This window comes from Lampris incognitus, chromosome 4, assembly GCF_029633865.1.
Source record: "Lampris incognitus isolate fLamInc1 chromosome 4, fLamInc1.hap2, whole genome shotgun sequence".
Taxonomy (NCBI): domain Eukaryota; kingdom Metazoa; phylum Chordata; class Actinopteri; order Lampriformes; family Lampridae; genus Lampris; species Lampris incognitus.
In genome coordinates this window covers 31,931,563-31,953,888 of record NC_079214.1, presented here as the reverse complement: position 1 = coordinate 31,953,888, position 22,326 = coordinate 31,931,563, and the positions used below count along the sequence as shown (strand labels likewise).

Sequence of the window (22,326 nt, the reverse complement as noted above, 5' to 3'; positions counted from 1 at the left end):
AGCTATTGAAAGTTGAATTTGGGCCATTTTTGGAAACGTTAAAATTTACCAACGCTTGTGTTATTTTTAACCTCAATTTTCTGTTATCCAAGTGTTCAATTTGAGAGGCACCAAGAATTCTATATTTCAAATGGCTATAGAATGGAATATTCTAATTTAAGAATACCAAAACAGAACCAGGAGAATATATTTACCTGCAGAGCAATACTGCGGCAGATGCTGCACATTTTGACCCGGTCTGCATACACTGTGCGGATAAAATGATCCATATCTATGATGCATCTGGTGGTCAATGTGTAGTTGCCCTGTTTCTAAATAATTTAATGGCAAACAAATATCAAATGGCATATCAGAGGGGAAATAAGATGGAGGAATGAAATTGGAGAGTTGCAGCAAGGACATTGGGCAATTTTCCAACTTGTAAAAAAGGATTTGTAAAATTATGTAAGGACAATAAACGATTTTTGTGGCATGCATGAAAATATATGGTATTAAACTATTAACAGCATAAAAACTTTATTTAGAATGTTTTGCCTAGGATCTTGGAGTGTTTGCCTGACTTTGTGAACATGTTCAAACTGCCACAACTAGAAACAAGTGAGACAATTCTTTTTGAAAATACAGTATCAATGCTCAAGAGAGTTTCACACTTTGGATGACGCCGAGTATGCAATGTAATATAAGCTGTCTAAATTCATAGGAAATGCTAATTATGGTTGAGAGTGACTATAACCAAAATAATATACCTCATTGAGCCAATTGTCAAGTACAAGGCGGCGCAGGAGGTGTTCTGCATCGCTCTTTTTCAGCTTTTTAGATTGCAAACTGTCGGCATGGTTCAGGATTTCAGTAGAGCAGGCGATCCCTTCATCAGAGTCCACAATTAGATCAATCTGCACAAAAATAAAGTTTGTCTTGAGATGCGTCCTGGCAAGGGTGAAAAATTGGGTTATCAATTCAGCAATAAGTTGGCTGTTATTGAAAGTTGTCCCACAGTTGCCATAGTAGTTCTGACTGTTTGGCTGCAAAATACACTCTAAATCAGGGGTGGGCAATCTCATCCAGAAAGGGCAGTGTGTAACCAAGCAGTTACACAAGTGATCCCACTAATCAACCAGTAGTCTTGGCTGAGGAACGTGATTAGGAGACACAGGTGTGTAATTGCTTGGTTGGAACAAAAACTTTCACTCACACTGGCCCTTTCTGGATAAGATTGCCCACCCCTGCTCCAAATGAACTGCTAAACATAATTGTCTTTATGCATGCTGAATAATCCATCCATTATCCAATTCGCTTATCCCAACCGGGGTCACGGGATACAAGCCCAGCAGTCATTGGGCGGCAGGCAGGGCGACGTGGACAGGCCGCCAGTCCATCACGGGGCAGGGCAGGGCAGGGCAGGGCAGCCCCCCCCCACCACACACACACAGACCTAGGGACAATTTAGTGTGGCCGATTCACCTGACCGACATGTCTTTGGACTGTGGGAGGAAACTGGTGCACCCGGAGAATACCCACACAGACATGGGGAGAACATGCAAACTCCACACAGAGGACGACCCGGGACGACCCCCAAGGTTGGACTACCCCGGGGCTTGAACCCAGGACCTTCTTTCTTGCTGTGAGGCGTCTGCACTAACCACTGCGCCGCCATGCTCAATAATCCAGGTAAGAAAATCACAGAAGTTGAATCAGTTCATCTGGACAAAACATTGAACTGATGAACTGATTCAATTTTTTGTGCTAAACATACTACACATGCTCTAAGACAAAATATTACTCAAATCCTTTTGATTTATGTTAATGGTGCATATGGGCATGGTCCATCACTTTATAGCTTTTAACTCCAAAATGGCTTACAAGACATTTTAAAATACAATTTACAAATTTCATACATAGCTTAAAAAGGGACTGGCATCAGGGGTGTATGCCCTTGCATTTCTGGACTTTGCCTGAATCTCAGTTTTGCAGTGTCACACTGCTGTATAACTGACAGCTGGCAAACTACTCCACTCTGTACACTGCCTTTGAGATAAACATGCAGTTACACCCAGTTTTTGAATTGTTCATTAAATTTAACAACTTTAATTGAACATTTTAACATTTTAACGAAAGTCTTGATCAGTACAGTCCTGTGCGGACTACGATGAAGACGCCAAAGGGGTAAGCGAGCTGGATTGCTCATTAAACTGCAATAGCAGGGATTTAGGACCACGCTCCTGTTAATCCACCTGGCAAATATCCGCTCTCTGGCCAACAAGATGGACGAACTGCTACTCCTAAAAGGAATAAACTCGGACTTTTCCAGATCTGCCACCCTGTGTCTCACTGAAACCTGGCTTAGTGAGCATATCACAGACAGCGCACTTCATCTGCTGCAGGTTCAACTCCTCCGGGCGGACCGCAAAATGGCGCTATATGGAAAAGAAAAACGGGGTGGTGGCATATGCTTCTACATAAACGAAAGTTGGTGTACAGATGTCACAGTGTTGAAGGAATCATGCAGCCCCCACTTGAGAGACCCTTTTCATTGACTGTAAAGCAGTTGATTCACTGTGGGAATTTTCATCATATATTCTGGTCAGTGTCTATATCCCACCCCATGCCTGTGTTAAAGAGGTGTTAAAGCACCTGGCTGATCAAATTACAAACATGGAGCGTAACTGTCCAGACTCCCTAGTCATTATCCTTGGGGGTTTTAACACTGCAAACCTCAGCCACGAACTGCCAAAATACAGACAGCATGTTAAATGTCCCACCAGAGACAAAAACACTCTGGCAGAAACTAAAATCTGCAAAGCCTGTGGTTAAATATGTGAGGAAATGGACCAATGAGTCAAAACTGGAGCTCCAGGCCTGCCTTGACTGCATTGACTTGAGTGTTTTTGAGACTGCATCTACAGACCTGAACGAACTTACTGGCACTGTGACCTCTTACATTTGCTTTTGTGAGGACATGTGTGTGCCCACCAAAACCTTTTGTACCTTTAAATACAATAAGCCCTGGTTCACAGCAAAACTCAGGCGGCTTTGTCAGGCCAAAGAGGAAGCCTACAGGGGTGGCAATAGGATCTAGTATAACAAAGCTAAAAATACCCTCACAAAAGAGATCAGCGTGGCAAAAAGGTGCTACTCTGAAATGTTGAAAAACAGGTTTTCTGCCAATGACCCATCATCAGTCTGGAGTGGTTTGAAAGACATTACTAACTACAGGAGACCATCCCCCCACACTACAGGGAACCACCAACTGGCTGACGACCTAAATGGGTTTTTCTGCAGGTTTGAAAAGCAAACTGTCATACCCCTCACCCTCTCCAGCCACAAAACACAACCAACTGCACGCCCTGCCAGCCACTCCCCCCTCCCCACCAAACTCAGGATCTGTGAGGACGTGTGCCAGCTCTTCCAGAGATAGAAGACCAGGAAAGCACCGGGCCCAGATGACATGTTACCCTCCTGTCTTAATGTCTGTGCTGAGCAGCTGGCCCCATCTTCACACTGATCTTCACCAGCTCATGGGAGCTGTGTGAAGTCCCCTCCTGCTTCAAGAGCTCCACTATCATCCCGGTCCCCAAGAAACCCCGTATCACAGGATTAATGACTACAGGACCATTGCCCTAACGTCAGTGGTCATGAAATCCTTTGAGAGATTGGTGCTGGCCCGCTCGACCCCCTGCAGTTTGCCTACCGAGCAAACAGATCAGTGGAGGATGCAGTCACATGAGATTGCACTACATCTTCCAAAACCTCAACTCCCCAAGGACATATGCAAGGGTCCTGTTTGTGGACTTCAACTCAGCGTTCAACACCATCGTCCCAGATATCCTCCACTCCAAACTCACCCGACTCACTATACCAGCCCCCATCTGCCAGTGGATTAAAAACTTCCTGACACACAGAGGGCAGCTGGTGAGGCTGGGGAAAAATCACGTCCAGCACCCGGACAATCAGCACTGGCAACCCCAGGGATATGTAGTCTCCCCTCTACTCTTCTTCCTCTACACAAACTGCACTGCACTGACTGCACCTCAGGTGACCCGCCTGTTAAACTGAAGTTTGCGGTCAACACAATCATCATTGGCCTTATCTGGGATGGTGACTAGTCTGCATATAGATGAGAGGTTGATCAGCTGGCCCTCTGGTGCGGCCATAACAACCTGGAGCCGAACACGCTCAAAACATTGGAGATGACAGTGGACTTCAGGAGGAGTCCTCCAACCATACTCAAGAGCACGGTGTCTACGGTGAAAACCTACAGATTTCTGGGTTCCACAATCTCCCAAGACCTAAAGTGAGTATCCAACATAGACACAATCATCAAAAAGGCCCAGCAGAGGATGTACTTTCTCCGCCAGCTCAAGAAGTTCAACGTGCCTCAGGAACAGCTGATTCAGTTCTACACTGCAATAATCCAGTCTGTCCTCTGCACATCAATCACTGTCTTGTTTGGATCAGCCACCAAACAGGACAGGGATAGACTACAACGGACAGTTAAGTGTGCTGAGAAAATCACTGTTGTCAACCTGCCCTCCATTCAGGACTTATACACCTCCAGACTCAGGAAACGGACAGGCAACACCACTGCTGACTCATCACACCCTGGTCACAACCTGTCCAATTCCTCCCCTCTGGTAGGCGCTACAGAGCACTGTACCCCAAAACAACCAGATATAAAAACAGTCTCTTTCTACAGGTTGTCATTCAAATGAGTGCTTAACACTGTCTAATAAATCCAACCATTTTGTATATAGTGTACTGTACATTGTACATATACTGGTACACTCTATCATGTCCATCTACCTCAGGCACGTATGTAAGTAACCTGCTAACATTTATTTCAGCATGATGTATTCTCTGCACTTTATCACCGCTTATTTCGCCTGTATAAATCAATCCTTGTGTATATATCTGAAGATTTTTGTGTTGTAGTGTTGTTATTCTATGTTAAGTACACTGACAGAACCACGAAACTGGAGTCAAATTCGATGTATGTGCAAATCTACATGGCCAATAAACATGATTCTGATTACATATTGAGAGCTCCTCTGTGACTCATGAACTGTGTGACCACCAGCAATTTGACATGCGAAATTCAACAATGTAGGAAAAAAAATTTACCCATCACAGAAACATCTAATTTCAAAAAGTCCAGTGAATCAAGTTGTGAAAAAACTCACATTGCGATATTGTTTTATGTGATATAAATTGCGATATGAAAAAAACTTCAACTTTCACCAGATGACTTGAATAGGTCTATTTGGAAAGAACTACTCATTCTAGAATGATTGGGGTGATTTTATAGGGGAGTTGTTGAGAAATTGTGAAAAGTAAGCAGTGTGTTTTTTCGCAATGGGAAGAGCAGGAGATGGAGCCAGACAGATGACACAGCATGACGTCCGAGAATAGTCATGGGTGGCTCGGCTCTGACATCGTCCGAATCCACATGTACATATAAATCATCCACCTGCCACCCACCCGAACGAATTATTTTCTCCAATTTAGAGACCTGCAGCCGATCACATATTACCATTATTTCTCAGTGGGATGTATGTAAGCGTGAGGCTATGGTAACATATTACACCATGTTTGAGGTATCAGTTTTGTGGCTATCATATACATACAGTGCTTCACACCTGTTGCATGACATACCCAGCACTTGACTCATCATAGATAAGTATTTCACTAAATTGCTCCCACATGGAACTTTTCTGCCCTTCCATTTTTTTTTAAATTCTTTTTTAACTTTCTCTCGGATCTTATTTGCCTCCATTGCTGCTTAAAACAAATGGATGTTGCAATTGGCACAATGAAAGTTTAGTCTGCTACTTTGTGCCGGATGAAAATTAAACCTTAAAATACTGTAGTGGCTGGAGAGGGCAGTTGCTCTGACTGTCAGCAGTTCTGTGCTGGGGGATTGCAAGGGAACGTTCAGGTTCAAATTACTGTTTTAGTGATGATGTGTTCAGTTTTTGGTTATTGTGGTTGTGTTGTTTGTTTGGGGGTTTGACTCGGACTAAGTAGACGACCGTTTTACTGACTGACTGTAGGACCATGACTGAGACTAATGTTTCAAGTAATGACCTCGGGGGGGGGGGGGGGATCGTTGTTCAGTAGTCTTTCTGATGTGCAAATAAAAGAGCACTCCCGGGGTCATGCCATGTATGGGACACGGGAGTTGCCACTGAAAAGAGATCTCTCGTTGACACCACATTGGTGACAGAAGTAAGATTTTGCTGAAGAATGGAGAGGGAGATCCAGAGACTTGAGTAAACCCGTTGGCACTTGGAAAACCTTGCATGGCAAAAGACGGAGCCTGCCAGATATGGTTTTCCAGCCCACCCTGATAGCCCTAGTGCACCGTGACCCCACCACCCCCTAGAGGCCAGGAGGGCCAATACAGGGGAACGCCTGTTGACCGCCGCCACCAATCACCCCCTAGTAACCGTGAGGAATGTTACGCATAGAACACCAGCCAAGCTGCCCAAGTATAACAGGATGACACAGCTAGAGCCGTACCTCTCACAAGTCCAATTAGTGGCATGGCACAGCCGATGGAGCAACACAGAAGCTGCCATCCACCTGGCTCTGGTGTTAGAGGGAAAGGCTTTGCAGGTGCTCCTCAACCTAGCCCAGTGGAGCAGCTGGACCTCCGGGGCCTGACCATGGGGTTGGAGAGGCGATTCGGGCAATGACCCTTCACTGACCAGAGCAGGGAGCAGCTAGCCAGCTGCCGCTGTCAAGAAGGAGAGAGCCTGGGTACCTTCGCTGCAGATGTGCAGCTACACACCCAACACAGTTACCCATAGTTCAACGCAGCTACCCAAGAGGAGCTGGTCCTCCATGCTTTCCTGTGGGGGCTTAAGCCGGAGTGGTTTCGTCAGCATGTTCACCTCGCCATGCCCCAGTCCCTCAGTGGGGCTCTCTGCGAAGCTGAACGGGCCAAGGTGGTACTCTCCACGCAGCCTACCCAGCAGAAGACCCCTGGCCCCCGATGCACGTCAGGGGGCCCGACTAAGAGGAGGAAGAGGAGGCAGACAATGTCTACCAGGTTTGACTTCCACCACAGCAGTCTCGGCGATGGCCTCTAACATCCAGGTGACATCCACCCCAGCCGACTGACTGCTGTTAGTGGTGTGACGAGCCTGGTCACATAGCCTGCGACTGCCCAGCACCGGCACCGAAAGCCACAGTCACCCGGCTGGCGGGGAAACAACGGCAGTGACCCGGTGAGGGGACCACCGCTCCAGTCTCTAGCCCCCTTCAAGGCCAATGCACACTGGTTGGCCCGCCAAAGTCACACCAAAGGACTGTATCTGAACTGCCAACTCGACGGTCGACCCTGCTGGGCCCTGGTGGACACAGGGTCTACCATTTCCCTGGTGCGACCTGGCATCTTCTAGGGCACCACCGGCCCCACTCTCAGTGGTATGGCCACCAACCAACACCCAGGTGATGATGTGATACGAGAAAAGGCTTGCATGAGAGGGAAGAAGTTGCTGCGAGTCTGCGCTGGAGACCCGGAGCTGGTGCTTGAGTTCTGGTTCACCAACATCCGAGACTTGTGCATTATCAGTCTGGAACGGCTGACCCAATGGGGAGCCTGTGTAAATGTGTCGGGGGCAACCACCACCCTCGGCATGAAGACCGTGGCAATCTAGGTCGGCCAGGGGAAGAACAGGCTCAAAGACCAACAAGCCAGTCATCAAGCAGCTGCTGCTCAGCAGGCACAGAGCCCCGGTACGGTATTGGAGTACTACTACTGCCAACAGGAAGATGAACAGGACCAGATGACGCAAACAGTGGCAGCCGTCCAGACCGCCAGCAATGAGGAGAGGTGGTTCCCGTTGACAACGCAGCAACTGAGGCCGCAGCAGGAGGCAGATGTGACCCTGGCGCTGGTGAGGGGGTGGTTGGAGTTGGGGCTGTGCCCCAAGTGGACAAAGGTGTCAGCGCTGGAGCCCAAGGTAAAGGCCTACTACTCTCAACGGGGCAACTTCCGAGCTTCACGATGGGTTGGCGGACCGGAGGTGGCAAGCTCCTGGACGAGGCAGCAACCTCCTACAGCTATTGGTACCATGTGCTCTGCCCCCTGGTTCTACAGATGGTTCATGGCTGGGGGGGGGGGCACTATGGGAAAGCAAAGACCCTCCACCGCCTATGGGGGCGGTTCTACTGGCCTGGCTGTCAACGAGACGTGGAGCTACATGTGCACTGCTGCGACTCCTGCATCACCCAGAAGAGACCGACCCAGCGCACTCACGCCCCACTGCAGCAGTACTTGGTGGGGGCCACAATGGTGCAAGTAGGGGTGGACATCCTAGCGCTTTTCCCTGTCACCGACTCCGGCAACAGCAAGGTTGTCGTGGCTATGGACTACTTCACAAAGTGCCCAGAGGCACATGTGGTGCTGGATCAGAGCACCACAAGCACAGCAGAGAGACTGGTGGAGGAGATAGTCACCTGCTTCGGCGTTCCTGCCGAGCTTCACAGAGGCCAGGGATGGAACTTTTGAGCCTCAGGTCTTCAGTGAGGTCTGCCAGCAGCTGGGGGTGAAAAAGATGAGGACGACACTACTCCATCCTCAAAGTGACGGGCTGGTGGAGCAGTTCAACCACACCCTGTCCACCCAGCTTGCCATCCCCACCAGCCAACATCAGCGGGACTGGGACCACCACTTACCACTGGTGCTGTGGTCCTACTGGACTGCTATCTAGGAGTCCAGCCAGTGCACACCTGTTGTCCTCATGTTTGAGCGGGAGCTCCAGACACTGGTGGACTTGGTGTTCGAGGCCCCACCTGAGCTTGAGATTGCCAGGGGAAAAGAAACTGACTACCTCCGAAGACTGAGAGATCGCTTGCAGGTGGTCCAAAACTACACCCACCGAGCCCAGGCCAACTCAAGTGCAGCAGAAGAGGGCCTATGACACATGGTGCCCTGTGCCTTGGGCAGGCCTTCATGGGAGGGGACAAGGTATGGGTGTATTGTCCCATTCACATGAAGGGGATTTCCCTCAAGCTTCGCAGTCACTGGCAGAGGCCCCAGTGAGGTCAGGGGCCGGCTGTCTGAGGTGGTGTCTTGGGTGTGCACCAGGAGAGACTCTCCTCAATACCGCCTCCTTGCTCCGCGTGTTGTTGGAGAGGGGGGCAACAGTATCACCCCATGCGCCGATCAGTGTTACTCTCCCCCAGTTGCGCTTCCTGCGAGTTCCAGGCAGGCTGTTCGCCAGCGATGGCACCCTGGACATTTGAGGGACTATGTTTTAGGTGATGGGGTCATTGAAGACAGCTGACCACTCAAGTGGGGGCTATGTAGTGACCAGAGAGGGTGGTTGCTCTGACTGTTGACAGTTCTGTACTGGGAGAGTGCAAAGGATTCTGAGATTGTTAATGTTCACGTTCAAATTGTTGTTTCAGTGATGTTGTGTTCATGTTTTGGTTTTTGTGGTTGTGTTGTTTGGGGTAGGGATGGGGGTTTTGGGTTTTTTTTGTACACGTTTACACTTAGAACATTGGCGGGTATCCACAGTTAACCGTGACATGGCGTCATAGCTTAGGCGATGACGTCGTAGCCATAGAGGCCAACAAAACTGGTCGGAAACTCTGTGGTAGCTGGTTGTAAGTAAGCAATCGATGATGAAGGATTAACGTTCTGAGGTAAATATAGGTTAGAATATGCTTTCTACTACTACTACTTTCGGCTGCTCCCATTAGGGGTCACCACAGCGGCTCATCCGTTTCCATTTCTTCCTGTCTTCTGTATCTTCCTCTGTCACACCAGCCACCTGCATGTCTTCCCTCACCACATCCATAAACCTCCTTGTAGCGCCACATTATGTAATAACGCCGCATTATGTAATAATGTAATACATTTTCACATCATTATGTAATAATGCCACGTTTTTTTCAAATCAAGACATAAATGTTGGTGGTTTATTACATAATGCACCAAATTATTATTATTATTACATAATGCGGCGTTATTACATAATGCAGCGCTACACTCCTCTTTGGCCTTCCTCTTTTCCTCTTCCCTGGCAGCTCCATATTCAGCATCCTTCTCCCAATATACCCAGCATCTCTCCTCCACACATGTCCAAGCCATCTCAATCTTGCCTCTTTTGCTCTGTCTCCAAACCGTTCAACTTGAGCGGTCCCTCTAATATAATCATTCCTAAACCTGTCCTTCTTTGTCACTCCCAGTGAAAATCTTAGCATCTTCAACTCTGCCACCTCCAGCTCCGCCTCCTCTCTTTTCGTCAGTGCCACTGTCTCCAAACCATATAACACAACCATCTTGTAAACCTTCCCTTTAACTCTTGCTGGTACCCTTCTGTTGCAAATCACTCCTGACACTCTTCTCCACCCACTTCACCCTGCCTGCACTCTCTTCTTCACCTCTCTCCTGCACTCCCCGTTATTTTGGACAGTTGACCCCAAGTATTTAAACTCATATGCCTTCGTCACCTCCACTCCTTGCATCCTGGCCATTCCACTGTCCTCCCTCTCATTCACGCATAGGTATTCCATCTTGCTCCTTCTAACTTTCATTCCTCTTCTCTCCAGTGCATACCTCCACCTCTCCAGGCTCTCCTCAGCCTGCACCCTACTCTCACTCCAGATCACAATGGCATCTGCGAACATCATCATCCATGGAGACTCCTGCCTGATCTTGTCTGTCAACCTGTCCACCACTGCAAACAAGAAAGGGCTCAGAGCCAATCCTTGATGTAATCCCACCTCCACCTTGAACCCATCTGTCATTCCAACCGCACACCTCACCATTGACAGACTTCCCTCATACATATCCTGCACCACTCCTACATACTTCTCTGCAACTCCTGACTTCCTCATACAATACCACACCTCCCCTCTCGGCACCCTGTCATATGCTTTCTCTAAATCTACAAAGACACAATGTAACTCCTTCTGGGCTTCTCTATACTTCTTGATCAACATTCTCAAAGCAAACATCACATTTGTGGTGCTCTTTCGTGGCATGAACCCATACTGCTGCTCGCTAATCGTCACCTCTCCTCTTAACCTAGCTTCCATTACTCTTTCCCATATCTTCGTGCTGTGGCTGATCAACTTATATCTCTGTAGTTGCTACAGTTCTGCACATCGCCCTTGTTCTTAAAATTCGGTACCAGTATGCTTCTTCTCCACTCCTCAGGCATCCTCTCACTTTCCAAGATTGTGTTAAATTATCTAGTTAAAAACCCCACTGCCATCTCTCCTAATCTCCATGCCTACATAGATATGTCATCAGGACCAACTGCCTTTCTACTTTTCATCCTCTTCATAGCTGCCCTCACTTCATCCTTGCTAATCCACTGCGCTTCCTGATTCACTATCCCTACATCATCCAACTTTCTCTCTCGCTCTCATTTTCTTCATTCATCAGCCACTCAAAGTACTCCTTCCACCTTCTCAGGCTATAGCATATTTCAACTCACAACTCGGTGTACTTGAGATTGCTTTTTAAAAACAGTAGCATGTCAACATTTTCTGCCATCAAGCAGTTTTTGACCTTGTTGACCAGAAGGCCGGCACCGGAGAAAACTCGCTCAGATGGAACAGAGGTTGCTGGGATGCAAAGATGCTTCTTTGCCAGCTTTGCCAAAAGAGTGAACCTGGCCTCGTTTTTCCTCAAGTATTCACAGGGATCCGCACTGAGCTCCTCAGTGTATCTGGTCAGCTCGTCTTTTTCAACGGCCTCCATTCCGTACTGTCCACCAAAGAGGAAGGACAGCGCTGACTCTGAATGCGTGGACTCACCCAACCGCTGCCACTTTTCAGCTGACTCCTCACTCTCGTCAGCAGGGGGCGCAGTTGACACAGCAATCATCAACTGCTTGACTTTGTTGTACACTTCGGAGCGAACATCGGGAGGAAGGAATGAGAGGTGCTTGTGGCGTGGGTCAAGTGCGGTTGCGATCACCATCGCACTCTCCGTGCTGTTCGGGAATCTTCGTGTGAGCTCCTCCAGAACAGTCGCTCTGAACTTTTTCACGGGGGCTGCCGCATCTCGTCTGACTTGCAAGTGATTTACAACCAGGCCATGGTCAATGGGATAGACAGAGGAGATTGAAACATTTTGTTCCAGCGACATGGCCTGAGTTGCAATTTGGAAAGGTTTGAGAATTGGTATCATGTCAAATACATTCTGCCAATCCTTGTCTTTCAGTTCCAGCCGTTTTGCGTCTGCCTTCACAACCGTTCAATCTGCGAGCACCGCAGAGATAGGCCACCTATGATTTAAAAAAGGAGATTTTTTTTTAATTCATAGGCTAAACCACAACACACTGACTGACAGACGGCATGTAGCCAAGGCTTATTGGCTATCTTAATTAAAAAAGTCATAGTGTGGCGGACAATAGCCTCATTCTTGAATGAATGATTGCCATTTCAATGTTTAAAATGGCCTTGAATAATCTGTCACATTTTGAATGAAAGACTAGGCTACACGTAACTGCTAAATAACTATAACATAGGCTATAACAACAACAACAAAAAAACTGGTTTTACTTAAAACAGGGAAATAGCACGATGTTCACCTGTGTTCAGCCAGACGCTCGAACATGTAATAAATACTGTTTCAGTGGGTGGGGCAGGACTGGACCAGGGCATGCTTCGGAACATCAAACTGCACCTGCTTCGCCTTTAAAGCAGCCGAAGCCACTGTGCTGCAGTGGAAAAACCGGACCAGGTTGCTGGCTGCTGTGACCGTGGTCTTCAGTCCAGACTTTTCAAATCCAGCATTCACACACAACTGTAAAGTGTGTGCGAAACAGGACACGTCTTTCCACTTGCACAGTTTCGCTGCAGCCATCATATTGGATGTGTTGTCGTGCACGCAAGCCACAACCTTACTCTTGATGTTGAATTCTTCTGTAATGTCATGTAAGCAGGCTGCAATGTTTTCAGCTATGTGTCTTTCTGGCATTGCAGCAGTTTTGATCACTCCACCTTGTATCTTCCACTCACTGTCGATGTAGTGGACAGTAACTGTGGTGTATGATTCCACAGCTAGGCTTGTCCAGGAATCAGTCGTGATCGCTATGTATTCTTGTTTCCCTAACTGATTCTTTCTCTCCTCCAATGCTCGATCATACATTTCGTGAATCCACTGTGTAATCGTCCACCGGCTTGGGACTGAGTATGATGGTTCAACATACTCCATAAGAGACCTAAAGCCTGGTGTATCCACTTTGCTTAATGGTCTTGTGTCTTTCACAATCATTTCCGTGATCAGCTGGGTGATTTTTGCAGCTCTCTGTGGAGTGCACTTGTTGGAAGAAGGAGCCTATTCTGGGTTGGGTGCTAGCATGACCCACCGCGGCATCTTGTTCAAAGTCTATGTTCGCGTATTTTAAACGCAAATGACTGTTCATTGAGCCGGTACTCCCGCCTTTCACGTTTAAAATGACACCACAGTTACTGTCCACTAGGTTTTCTCTTCTCTTGAGAGAGAGAAAACTTGTAAACCGATTTACAAGTTTTCGCTCTCAAGCCGACGGCAACTCAGTACATTTTACTGAGTTGCCGTTGGCTTGTTTTGTAAAATAATTCCAGGCTTTAGCTTTTCCACCGCTCATTTTGATGCTTTCACTCAAATTCAGTGATTCATTCCCGCATTTTTCCCATCAACGTTACTTCCGTTGACTTGAGAGATTTCTGATCTAGATATATTTAAATTCTTTAAATATATGTATATAATATTGTACGAGAAACATGACATTTAAATAATTAACATGATTATTCTTTATTATTATTATTTCAAGATTCCGGTTAATCCGCCCTAAACGGATAGTGATTAATTTTCCGTGTACACGCTCCCATCCCTAGTTTGGGGGTTCGACTCAAACCAAGTAGACAACCATTTTACTGACTGACTGACTGACTGCAGGACCATGACTGAGACTAATGTTTCCAGTAGTGACCTTGGTGGGGAAATCATTGTTTGGTAGCCATTTTGTTGTGCAAATAAAAGAGCACTCCCAGGGTCGTGCAGTGTATGGGACACGGGAGTTGCCATTAAAAAGAGATCTCTGCCTCTTGACCCCTTCTTCCACGCCAGCTCGCCACAATATTTCAGAGAACAACATTTTAGAGAATATCATTAATATTGTGAATACAGACATATTTACTGTCACAACCTGAACCTCTCCGAGCAGGATCAAGGGGATGCCGCAGCGATACTGAATGTGTTAGAAAAGTATTTCAAAACTGTGAAGAACGTGATATATGAAAGGTATGCGTTTGGGAGCTGCAAACAGGAGGAAGGTGAATCCGTAGACAATTCTGTGACCAGACTGACAGAAAAGGTAGCAACCTGTGAGTACGGACAGCTAAGGGATGAGATGATTCGTGACAAAATTGTACTCGGTGTTGCAAACAAGAGCACAAGGCGCAAAATGTTCAGAGAAAAGGAACTCACGTTAATCACTGCTATTGATAATGGATGGATGGATGGATGGGATGGATTATTAATATTTTCCTCATTAATGATGTATTATTTCACCCACCCGCAACCCATCTGCTATTAATCAGAATGTTAATTTTTATGACTCGGCCAGCCCGATGTGTGGATTAACCACAGATATAACTGCATACCACGCATCACTAGCCGGGAAGCAGACAAACATGTCAATGTGTCGTTTGTCCAAACGGAACGAGAAATTACAAAGTTTAAATCAGAATAAATTGTTATATTAGACAGACTTCTCTTGTACATGAGTCCTGTAAAATGAGAACTGCGCAAGTTTTCGCTTTGTACCAAGCAGCAAAACGTATCATGAAGGTGTTTGAGTTAATATACCTTACTTCACATTCATGGCCTACAATGTGACTATTGCGAATGCATACATCACAATGACAATGCTGAAACAATATATCGTGCAGCCCTAATTTAAATATAATAAGGATTGCACCAATAATGCTCATTTCGTCTTAAATAACTTGCAATTAAATTTGGTGAAACTGTTATAAAGCTATAATTTAAATTAAACCAAGGTGCATTGAACAATAAAATTTCAATTCCAGTTCAATAAATTTTAAAAGATTTAAACCAAGATTGTAATTTCTTAACAACCGGCCGTCAATTTGCCTGCCCATGGTCGTATTAAGTAGGAGTGAAAACCCGGTCGTTCTAGTGTTAAGAAATGGGTTATGTATTGTAACGCAACATCAAACTATATTGATATAAACTGTATTGTCTCATCCTATATCTTGTTTGAAAATATATCGATATAACGTAAAAAGTCGCTGTACCACCCAGCCATAAGTGTTACCTTGGCAGACATAAGCCTTTTAATACCAACTGAGCATCAATTAAACACCCCAGCATATCTGAGGGTTGCTGCTGAGCAGAGCCATCCCTTACTGGCCACAGTCTATCTTTTTTCATAGCAAAACAATGCAACATGTCATATAATTGCACATCATCTCAACATGGTGCCAGGAACATGAAAGTAACTTCAGTTTACCCCTGTGACCTACATAGTACCTAGAGCTCAACCTAAGAGAGCACCTTTGGTATGAGACGCGAACTGGAGGTTAGCAGCATGAATGTATGGCCAAAGGAAATCTGCAGGTGGTTACAATGGATCTGGCCTTGTAGAATTCTGAGTGTTCTTGATGCAATATGGGGTGTTACTGAGCACTAGGTAGGTGTACCTGATAAAGTGGCCTCTGAATGTCTATTCACAGCTATGATGATTTATTTATTCATTTTTTGGAAATAAATATCTACAAATATCTTAGGTAATGAAACTTTAACTCACTATTTTCTGGAACAACTCCAATTCATTGTCAGCATAATCAGATGACATTTTGGTCACGTCAGTATTCGCCAAGTTTACCTTGACAGGGGTATAGAAAACAGTGTGGTTAATCGAATGTCCTGATGTCATATATGAAATAACTGAATTGTCCTTCTGGGATAAATAAAGTTGTCTGAATCTGAATAAAATAGAAAATATGCTTCTTAAATGATGAGCAACTTTTGTTGCGATTTCAACCCCTTTCGCTCCTCTTTCCTTGGTGCAATTCTCCATTCTGTATTAAGTTGTGAAAATGTGTTTAACAAGAAAAAAAAAAAAAAAAAAAAAAAAATTTTCATTGAAATCATTAAAGCCAGCCTTATCTTCCTTACCCCCCACCCTACACACAATTGGGCTAATCCATGTTAAGCAAAATTAACCATCATGGATAAACTTTACTATCTACGCCACTTGTGCCATTTACTGTTGGTTTTTGGAGTTTGCATTAGTTCATCTTTAAGGATGCATGTGATAACTTTTGTATAGTAAAAGATTAACTTTGGTTATTAATGTCATAATCGAGCTGTTCGTGATACAACAACACATTCAGTCTAAGTTAAGACCCTTTGCTATTTCCTATGTACTGTCAAGTACACTGGGGGGGTACGTTAAGTGTCGACAGAAGACACCAGAGGCCTGGTGGACGCTACAGCTATTTTGACTGAAATGTCTTCTTCTTTTGCTAATGTTATTCAGAGGGAACAAAAAAAATTGTAAAAAAAAAATATCATTGAGCTTGGTGGAGTTGATCTATCATATGCAAGCTTGTTTGTTGTCTGACATTAGCACAAGTGCAGCTGCAGTAGTGAATTCTGATCAGGGTGCCTCTACTGTGGCATTTTATCACATTCTCTTTTAATGTGTGTGTTTTTTTTTCGGCATACAGTGACATTTGTTAAAATTACATCTATTTTCTGGATTAAATTTTGATCTAAATATGAGCCAGACTAAAAAAATAACCCAAGGCATATTATTGCCATTAAAAGTCTCTGAACAAGGCATAGTGCTAATATTGAAGCCACTAACCAAGGCGTAGTACTCGAAACCGTTGTCTTCAGAAATTCCTTTTCTAATTTGCATGAACATGGGCTGCAGACGTGAATTGATGACACCAATGAATTCATCCAGTCTGTCATGGGCATACTGTGCTGGAAATTAAGAAAGGAGATTGTTAGGAATGACTTAACTTTAAGACTTTAACATGCAGATCTCACGAAACACCTCTGGAATAACTAAGGATGATGTGAAATTCCACCTCAGTGTGGAGTGTACAGTTGGAGCTCAATCAGACAAACAAGTAAGTTTTAAGCTAGTTTTAGTTTAAGTCCCAAAATAAATAGATGCGTACCTTTGTGTATTTCACAACAATGCTTGTGGAGGCTCCTTGCCATCATTTTATCAATGATGCCATGAGCCATCATGGTTTGCAAGAACCTTCGATGGCTGTCTCCCATTGGCTGTGTCATGGTTGAAATTACCTACACATACAAAATAAAAGCCAATGAGCATAAGTTTAAATCAATTCAAAAAGAAGTACAAAAAAATGCTTTAAAGAGGTACCAGGATGAGAAGGAGGTTTTGCTTCTCTCATGACCGTGACACCCATGGTGGATGCTGTTATTGTTGTTTTTGGAAATCAATGTTATCGTTTTCTCTCTCTTTTTTTAAAAATTGTTTTTACTTCTTATTAAATGCTAGCCCATGCAGACCTGAAGTTAGTCATCCTGGCTGGCATTCATTCCCTTGGACAGTGATTTTTTTTTTCAGTTTGGATATATGCGTTAGTTTAGATATATGTGTTAGTATGTGTGTTCTTGAAGTTCTTGTAGTTTTTGGATACGTGTTTTTGTCTTTGGGTTGCACTGCTGTGGGCTGGGGGAAACGATATTTCATTTCAGTTCATGTACGGAAGTACATGACCATGTGGTCATCTGGGAAATAGCCTGTCTGTAAACACTGACTGCAGAGTGTCCAGTCTCGGATGAAGTGTATAGTCAGGCTCATATAGGGATGTGTCATTCAGCTCATCCACATATCTGTTGTTGTAGCATAGCAGTGCTGCAACTAACAACCATTTTGATAGTCGACTAGTCATCAATTATTTAAACGATTAATCGACTAGTCAGATAATGAATCGCACGAAACAACAGCTCTTACATAGCTATCAGCTTTTAAATTTAGCTTGAGGTTGTTTTAGGCATATGCTAACTAACAATAAAGACAATAAAGACGAATACTTCATTCAAAAATATGTCTTTCATTAAACTTTGCTGCTCATTAGGCTACTACTGATACAAAAGATAAATAAAAATTAAAGTTTTTGAATTGTTGTCCACTTAAAAGTAAGGACAGGCAATGTGCTGATATAAAAATAAAATAAAAGTATAATTTTTTTCTGTAAACCAAGGAGAAAAAAAAAGGGGGGGTGATTTGCGACACAACGAAATAAATGATAGAGCTTAATATGAAACAACAGATGTTTTCTATTGTCTCACGATATATATATATAGATAGATGTAGGAAAAATCTATCTTAATATTCCGCTCCTCATTTGTTGAGCACTTTTATCAACACCATTGACGGTTTCCGCCTGATTTGTCATCAGGCTGTAGTGCTCGCAAAAAAGGGTAATGTGGAGCAGCACCAAAACACAATCCACCCCAAGTTCAAAGACGCCTACATGCTAAAGAGCACGCTTCGTTCAAAAAAAGTTGATGAGCTCAAGTCTATATTGAAAGCACAGGAGTCGCTTTTTACTATACCAACAGCTAAAAGTAAGGCTGCAAACAGAGTCATCCTTCTGTGTCCGCTATCTTTTGGCTAAACATAAAACCATTTACCGATCGAGAGCTATACAAGGAGGCAATGGCCATTGCCGCCAAGACATTATTCAAAGAATCCAAAGAGGACATTAAAAATGCTATCGGAAGTGTGCCACTTGGCCCAGCCACTGTGACAAAAAGGGTGGAGTCATTATTGGAGGATGTGAATCAACAAGTGCTCAAGGATTTATAACTTTGTCAGTGCTTTTCACTGCAATTTGACAAATCCCAGGCTATGACAGACACTGCACAGCTGATGGTGTTTGTTTGCATGGCATTTTTTTTTTAATTTATTTCTGATTTTTCCCTTTTTTCTCCCAATTTAGTGGCCAATTGATCCCTATTTTAATTCAAACACCCACCCTCGTATTGCATGCGTTCGCCAACTGCATCTCTCCGGCCGGCAGTCTCGAAGGAGACGCCTCCCCACTTTCGTGACAAGGCGAATCCAAGCCGAACCACTGTTTTTCCGACACACACAGAGACGCATTCACATGACGAACACAAGCCGACTCCGCCCCCCTCCCGAAGACAGCGTTGCCAATGATTGCTGCTTCATCGAGTCCGGCCATAGTCGGATCTGACGAGACCGGGGCGCGAACCCCAGTCCCCAGTGGGTAACTGCATCGACACCAAGCCGATGCTTAGACCGCTACGCCACCGCGGACGTCGTTTGCATGGCTTTTAAGGATACAACTACTTGGGAGGGTTTTCTCGCCCTTTTACCATTAAAAGGGAGAACAAGAGGTGAGGACATTTATGAGTTTAAACGTTATGGTCATGATAACAGCATTCCCATTCATAAGCTCGTAGCAATCACTACAGACGGGGCCCCGGCAATGCATGGGGTGCATTCGGGCTTTGTTGCACTGTGCCGTTGTGATCCTGCAAGTCATATATTACATGAGGCTAGACGACACTATTGCCCCTACAGTGTGTGCTCCTCGCAAGGTTCCAATAGCCATGAAAGAAAAGGTTAAGGCAGAGCTTGATCAAATGACTGCATTTAGTGTCATAGTGCCAGAAAATGAAGCCCCAGAATGGGTGTCTGCCATGGTTGCAGCCAAGAAAAAAGATGGAACTGTGAGAATTTGCATCAAGCCAGTACACCTGAACAAGGCCCTTTCTCAGAGTATGTCACCCTCTGAAGTATATCGAATAAATTATTGCAGACATGCCTGATGCTAAAGTTTTCAGTATTCTGGATGCCGAATGCAGTTTTTGATAGATCCCACTTGATGAAAGCTTCCCCAAAGCTTACAACTTTAATGTCACCCTATGGCCGCTATAGGTTCCTTAGAATCTGCACAGGCAGTGTGTTCCAAAATGTAATGGACAACCCTGCGAGATTGTAGTAGACAATATTTGAATCTGGGGACGTACACTGCAAGAACATGATGATCGTCTGGATGGGTATTGAATAGAATTCGGGCCATCAACTTGAAAATCAACCCCGACCAATGCAAATTCAGAGTCCGCTGTGTCCACTATGTCGGCCACCTGCTAACCGCTGATGGTGTCAAGCCAAACCCTGAAAAAACTAAAACAGTGTACGACATGGCAAAACCGCAGGACAAATGAGCCAAGCAGCAGTTTTTAGGGCACGACAAACTATCTGTCAAAGTTTATCCCTCAATACAGTGAAGTTACTGGTCCCCTGAGACAACTGATGCACCAAGATGTGGAGTGGAGCTGGCATGAAGCCCATGACATGGCATTCAACAAGCTGAAACAAGCAGTGACAAACCTACCAGTTCTACAGTTCTTTGACATATCAAAGCCAGTGGTCATATCAGCTAATGCATCACAACATGGTCTCGGTGCGGTGTGTCTCCAGCAAGGGAGGCCTGTGGCATTCACATCACATGCCCTCACACCCACTAAGTCAAGGTATGTACAGATTGAAAAAGAAATGTTGGTTCTCATCTTTGCAACTAAGAAGTTCCATGATTTCATCTATAGACGTCCTGTCACAGCTGAAAGCAACCACCGGCCTTTAATAACAATTCTGAGGAAACCGCTTCACACCGCGTCACCCCGCCTGCAGGGTATGATGTTGAAATTACATTGCTACAACCTGGATGTGACTTATAAATGCAGTAAGGAACTTTTTGTTGCTGATGCTTTATCACGTGCACACCTACTGGTGATTGAGCCCGCACTTACTGATGACCTCTTGGATGTCATGACGGTGCAAGTGCTCTCCTCACGTCGCACAGATGAACTGAGAAATGCCGTGGAGAGGGATGTAATATGTCAACAGCTTTCTGATGTAATCCTGCACGGCTGGCCTAACACCTCAAAGGAATTACCCCATGCTCTGCGTCCCTTTTTTTCCATGAAGGAAGAGTTGACTGTTGAAGACGGATTTCTGCTCTGTGGACAAAAACTAATAACACCCCCTGCACTGCAAACGTTCTATGTTGACTAGCTAAACCACGGCCACCCTGGTATCTATGCCACCAAACGCAGAGCTCGGGAGACCATGTACTGGCCTTCAATGTACACAGACATTGAGAAGGCGGTGTCTCGCTGTGCAGCCTGCAATGCTCTCACACCTCACTACACAAAGGAACCATTGCACCTTCATGAAATCCCAGACCTACCGTGTTCATTCACTGCAGCAGATACGTATATATTTGAATGGCATGCCAAAATGCATTTAATGGTTGTGGACTCTTACTTGGGGTGGTTGGAGCTGGACTACCTCCATGATATGAAAAGCACCACAGTCATTGCAAAGCTGAAATGACACTTTGCAACATATAGTGTTCCTCACACCCTCATGACTGACAATGGGATCCAGTTCACTGACTGGAAAGGACTTCTCAGACTTTGCACACACATGGGACCTCCGGCACATGCAAACAAGTCCTCATTTCCCGCAATTGAATGGCCTTGCTGAGTGGGCTGTACAATCCGCTAAGCATCTCCTAGAAAAGTGCTATCATAATGGCACTGATCCAAGCTGCTCCCTCCACGCTCGCAACATTTCCCGTGATGGAATCCCGTCCCACTGAGTGCCTTCTGTCCAGATGGGCCAAAACCTTCATACCAGTGACCAAAGCCATGCTCCAGCCAGCTGTCCACACTAATGTGAAAGTCACTATCATAAAAAAGAAGATGAGGGGGAAAGCATATCATGACCGCAATGCCCGGCACCTCCCTGCATTAAGTCTATGTCAAACCATCAGGATGCCGACTGCATGTGGTTTTGACAAGTTAGCAAGAGTAGAGGGCCCAGCCCCTCAGCGTAACAGCTACATAATAACATCCCAAGGAACCAACTACATCAGGAATAGGCAACACCTCCTCCGAGTTGATGAACCCCCACCGGCCATCTCTGAGGACGACTAGCCACAAATCCCCGTTTCAGCAGCACCCAATACAGAAACTGTCTGCGCTGACACCGCACCACTCACACTGTCCATTGCCACACGAGAAATCCCCTCAAGTGATTCAGGTGGTAGACAACCTGTGGTGACTTGCTCACAAAGAGTCAGCCACCCAACCAGTGTTATCGGGATTACATCACCACTTAGCCCCAGTGACTGATAAAAACTAATTTGTGCACTCTGAGAAATATTGTTCTTCCAGTGATTGATTATTCTGTACCTTATTAGTTACACATTGCCATCTCATCTTTTTCTGCCATGTGAGTTTGTAAGTTTCCTGTGTGC

At 45.3% G+C, this 22,326-nt stretch overlaps 1 protein-coding gene across 4 annotated transcripts in view; it reads right to left on the bottom strand.

Moving 5' to 3' along the window:
* Window positions 1-22,326, bottom strand: part of nsmce1 (NSE1 homolog, SMC5-SMC6 complex component) — a 28,769-nt gene that overhangs the window by 3,959 nt on the left and 2,484 nt on the right. For 3 of the 4 annotated variants that reach the window (XM_056278633.1, XM_056278634.1, XM_056278632.1), the window contains exons 2-6: window positions 17,173-17,302; window positions 16,851-16,972; window positions 15,786-15,863; window positions 747-893; window positions 195-311 (exon numbers count right to left, since the gene is read on the bottom strand). In XM_056278633.1, the coding sequence (XP_056134608.1) occupies window positions 195-311; window positions 747-893; window positions 15,786-15,863; window positions 16,851-16,972; window positions 17,173-17,290 (582 nt within the window). In that variant the 5' untranslated portion in view covers window positions 17,291-17,302. The remainder of the gene's footprint in view (window positions 1-194; window positions 312-746; window positions 894-15,785; window positions 15,864-16,850; window positions 16,973-17,172; window positions 17,303-22,326) is intronic. The other variant, XM_056278635.1, reaches the window with a different exon arrangement.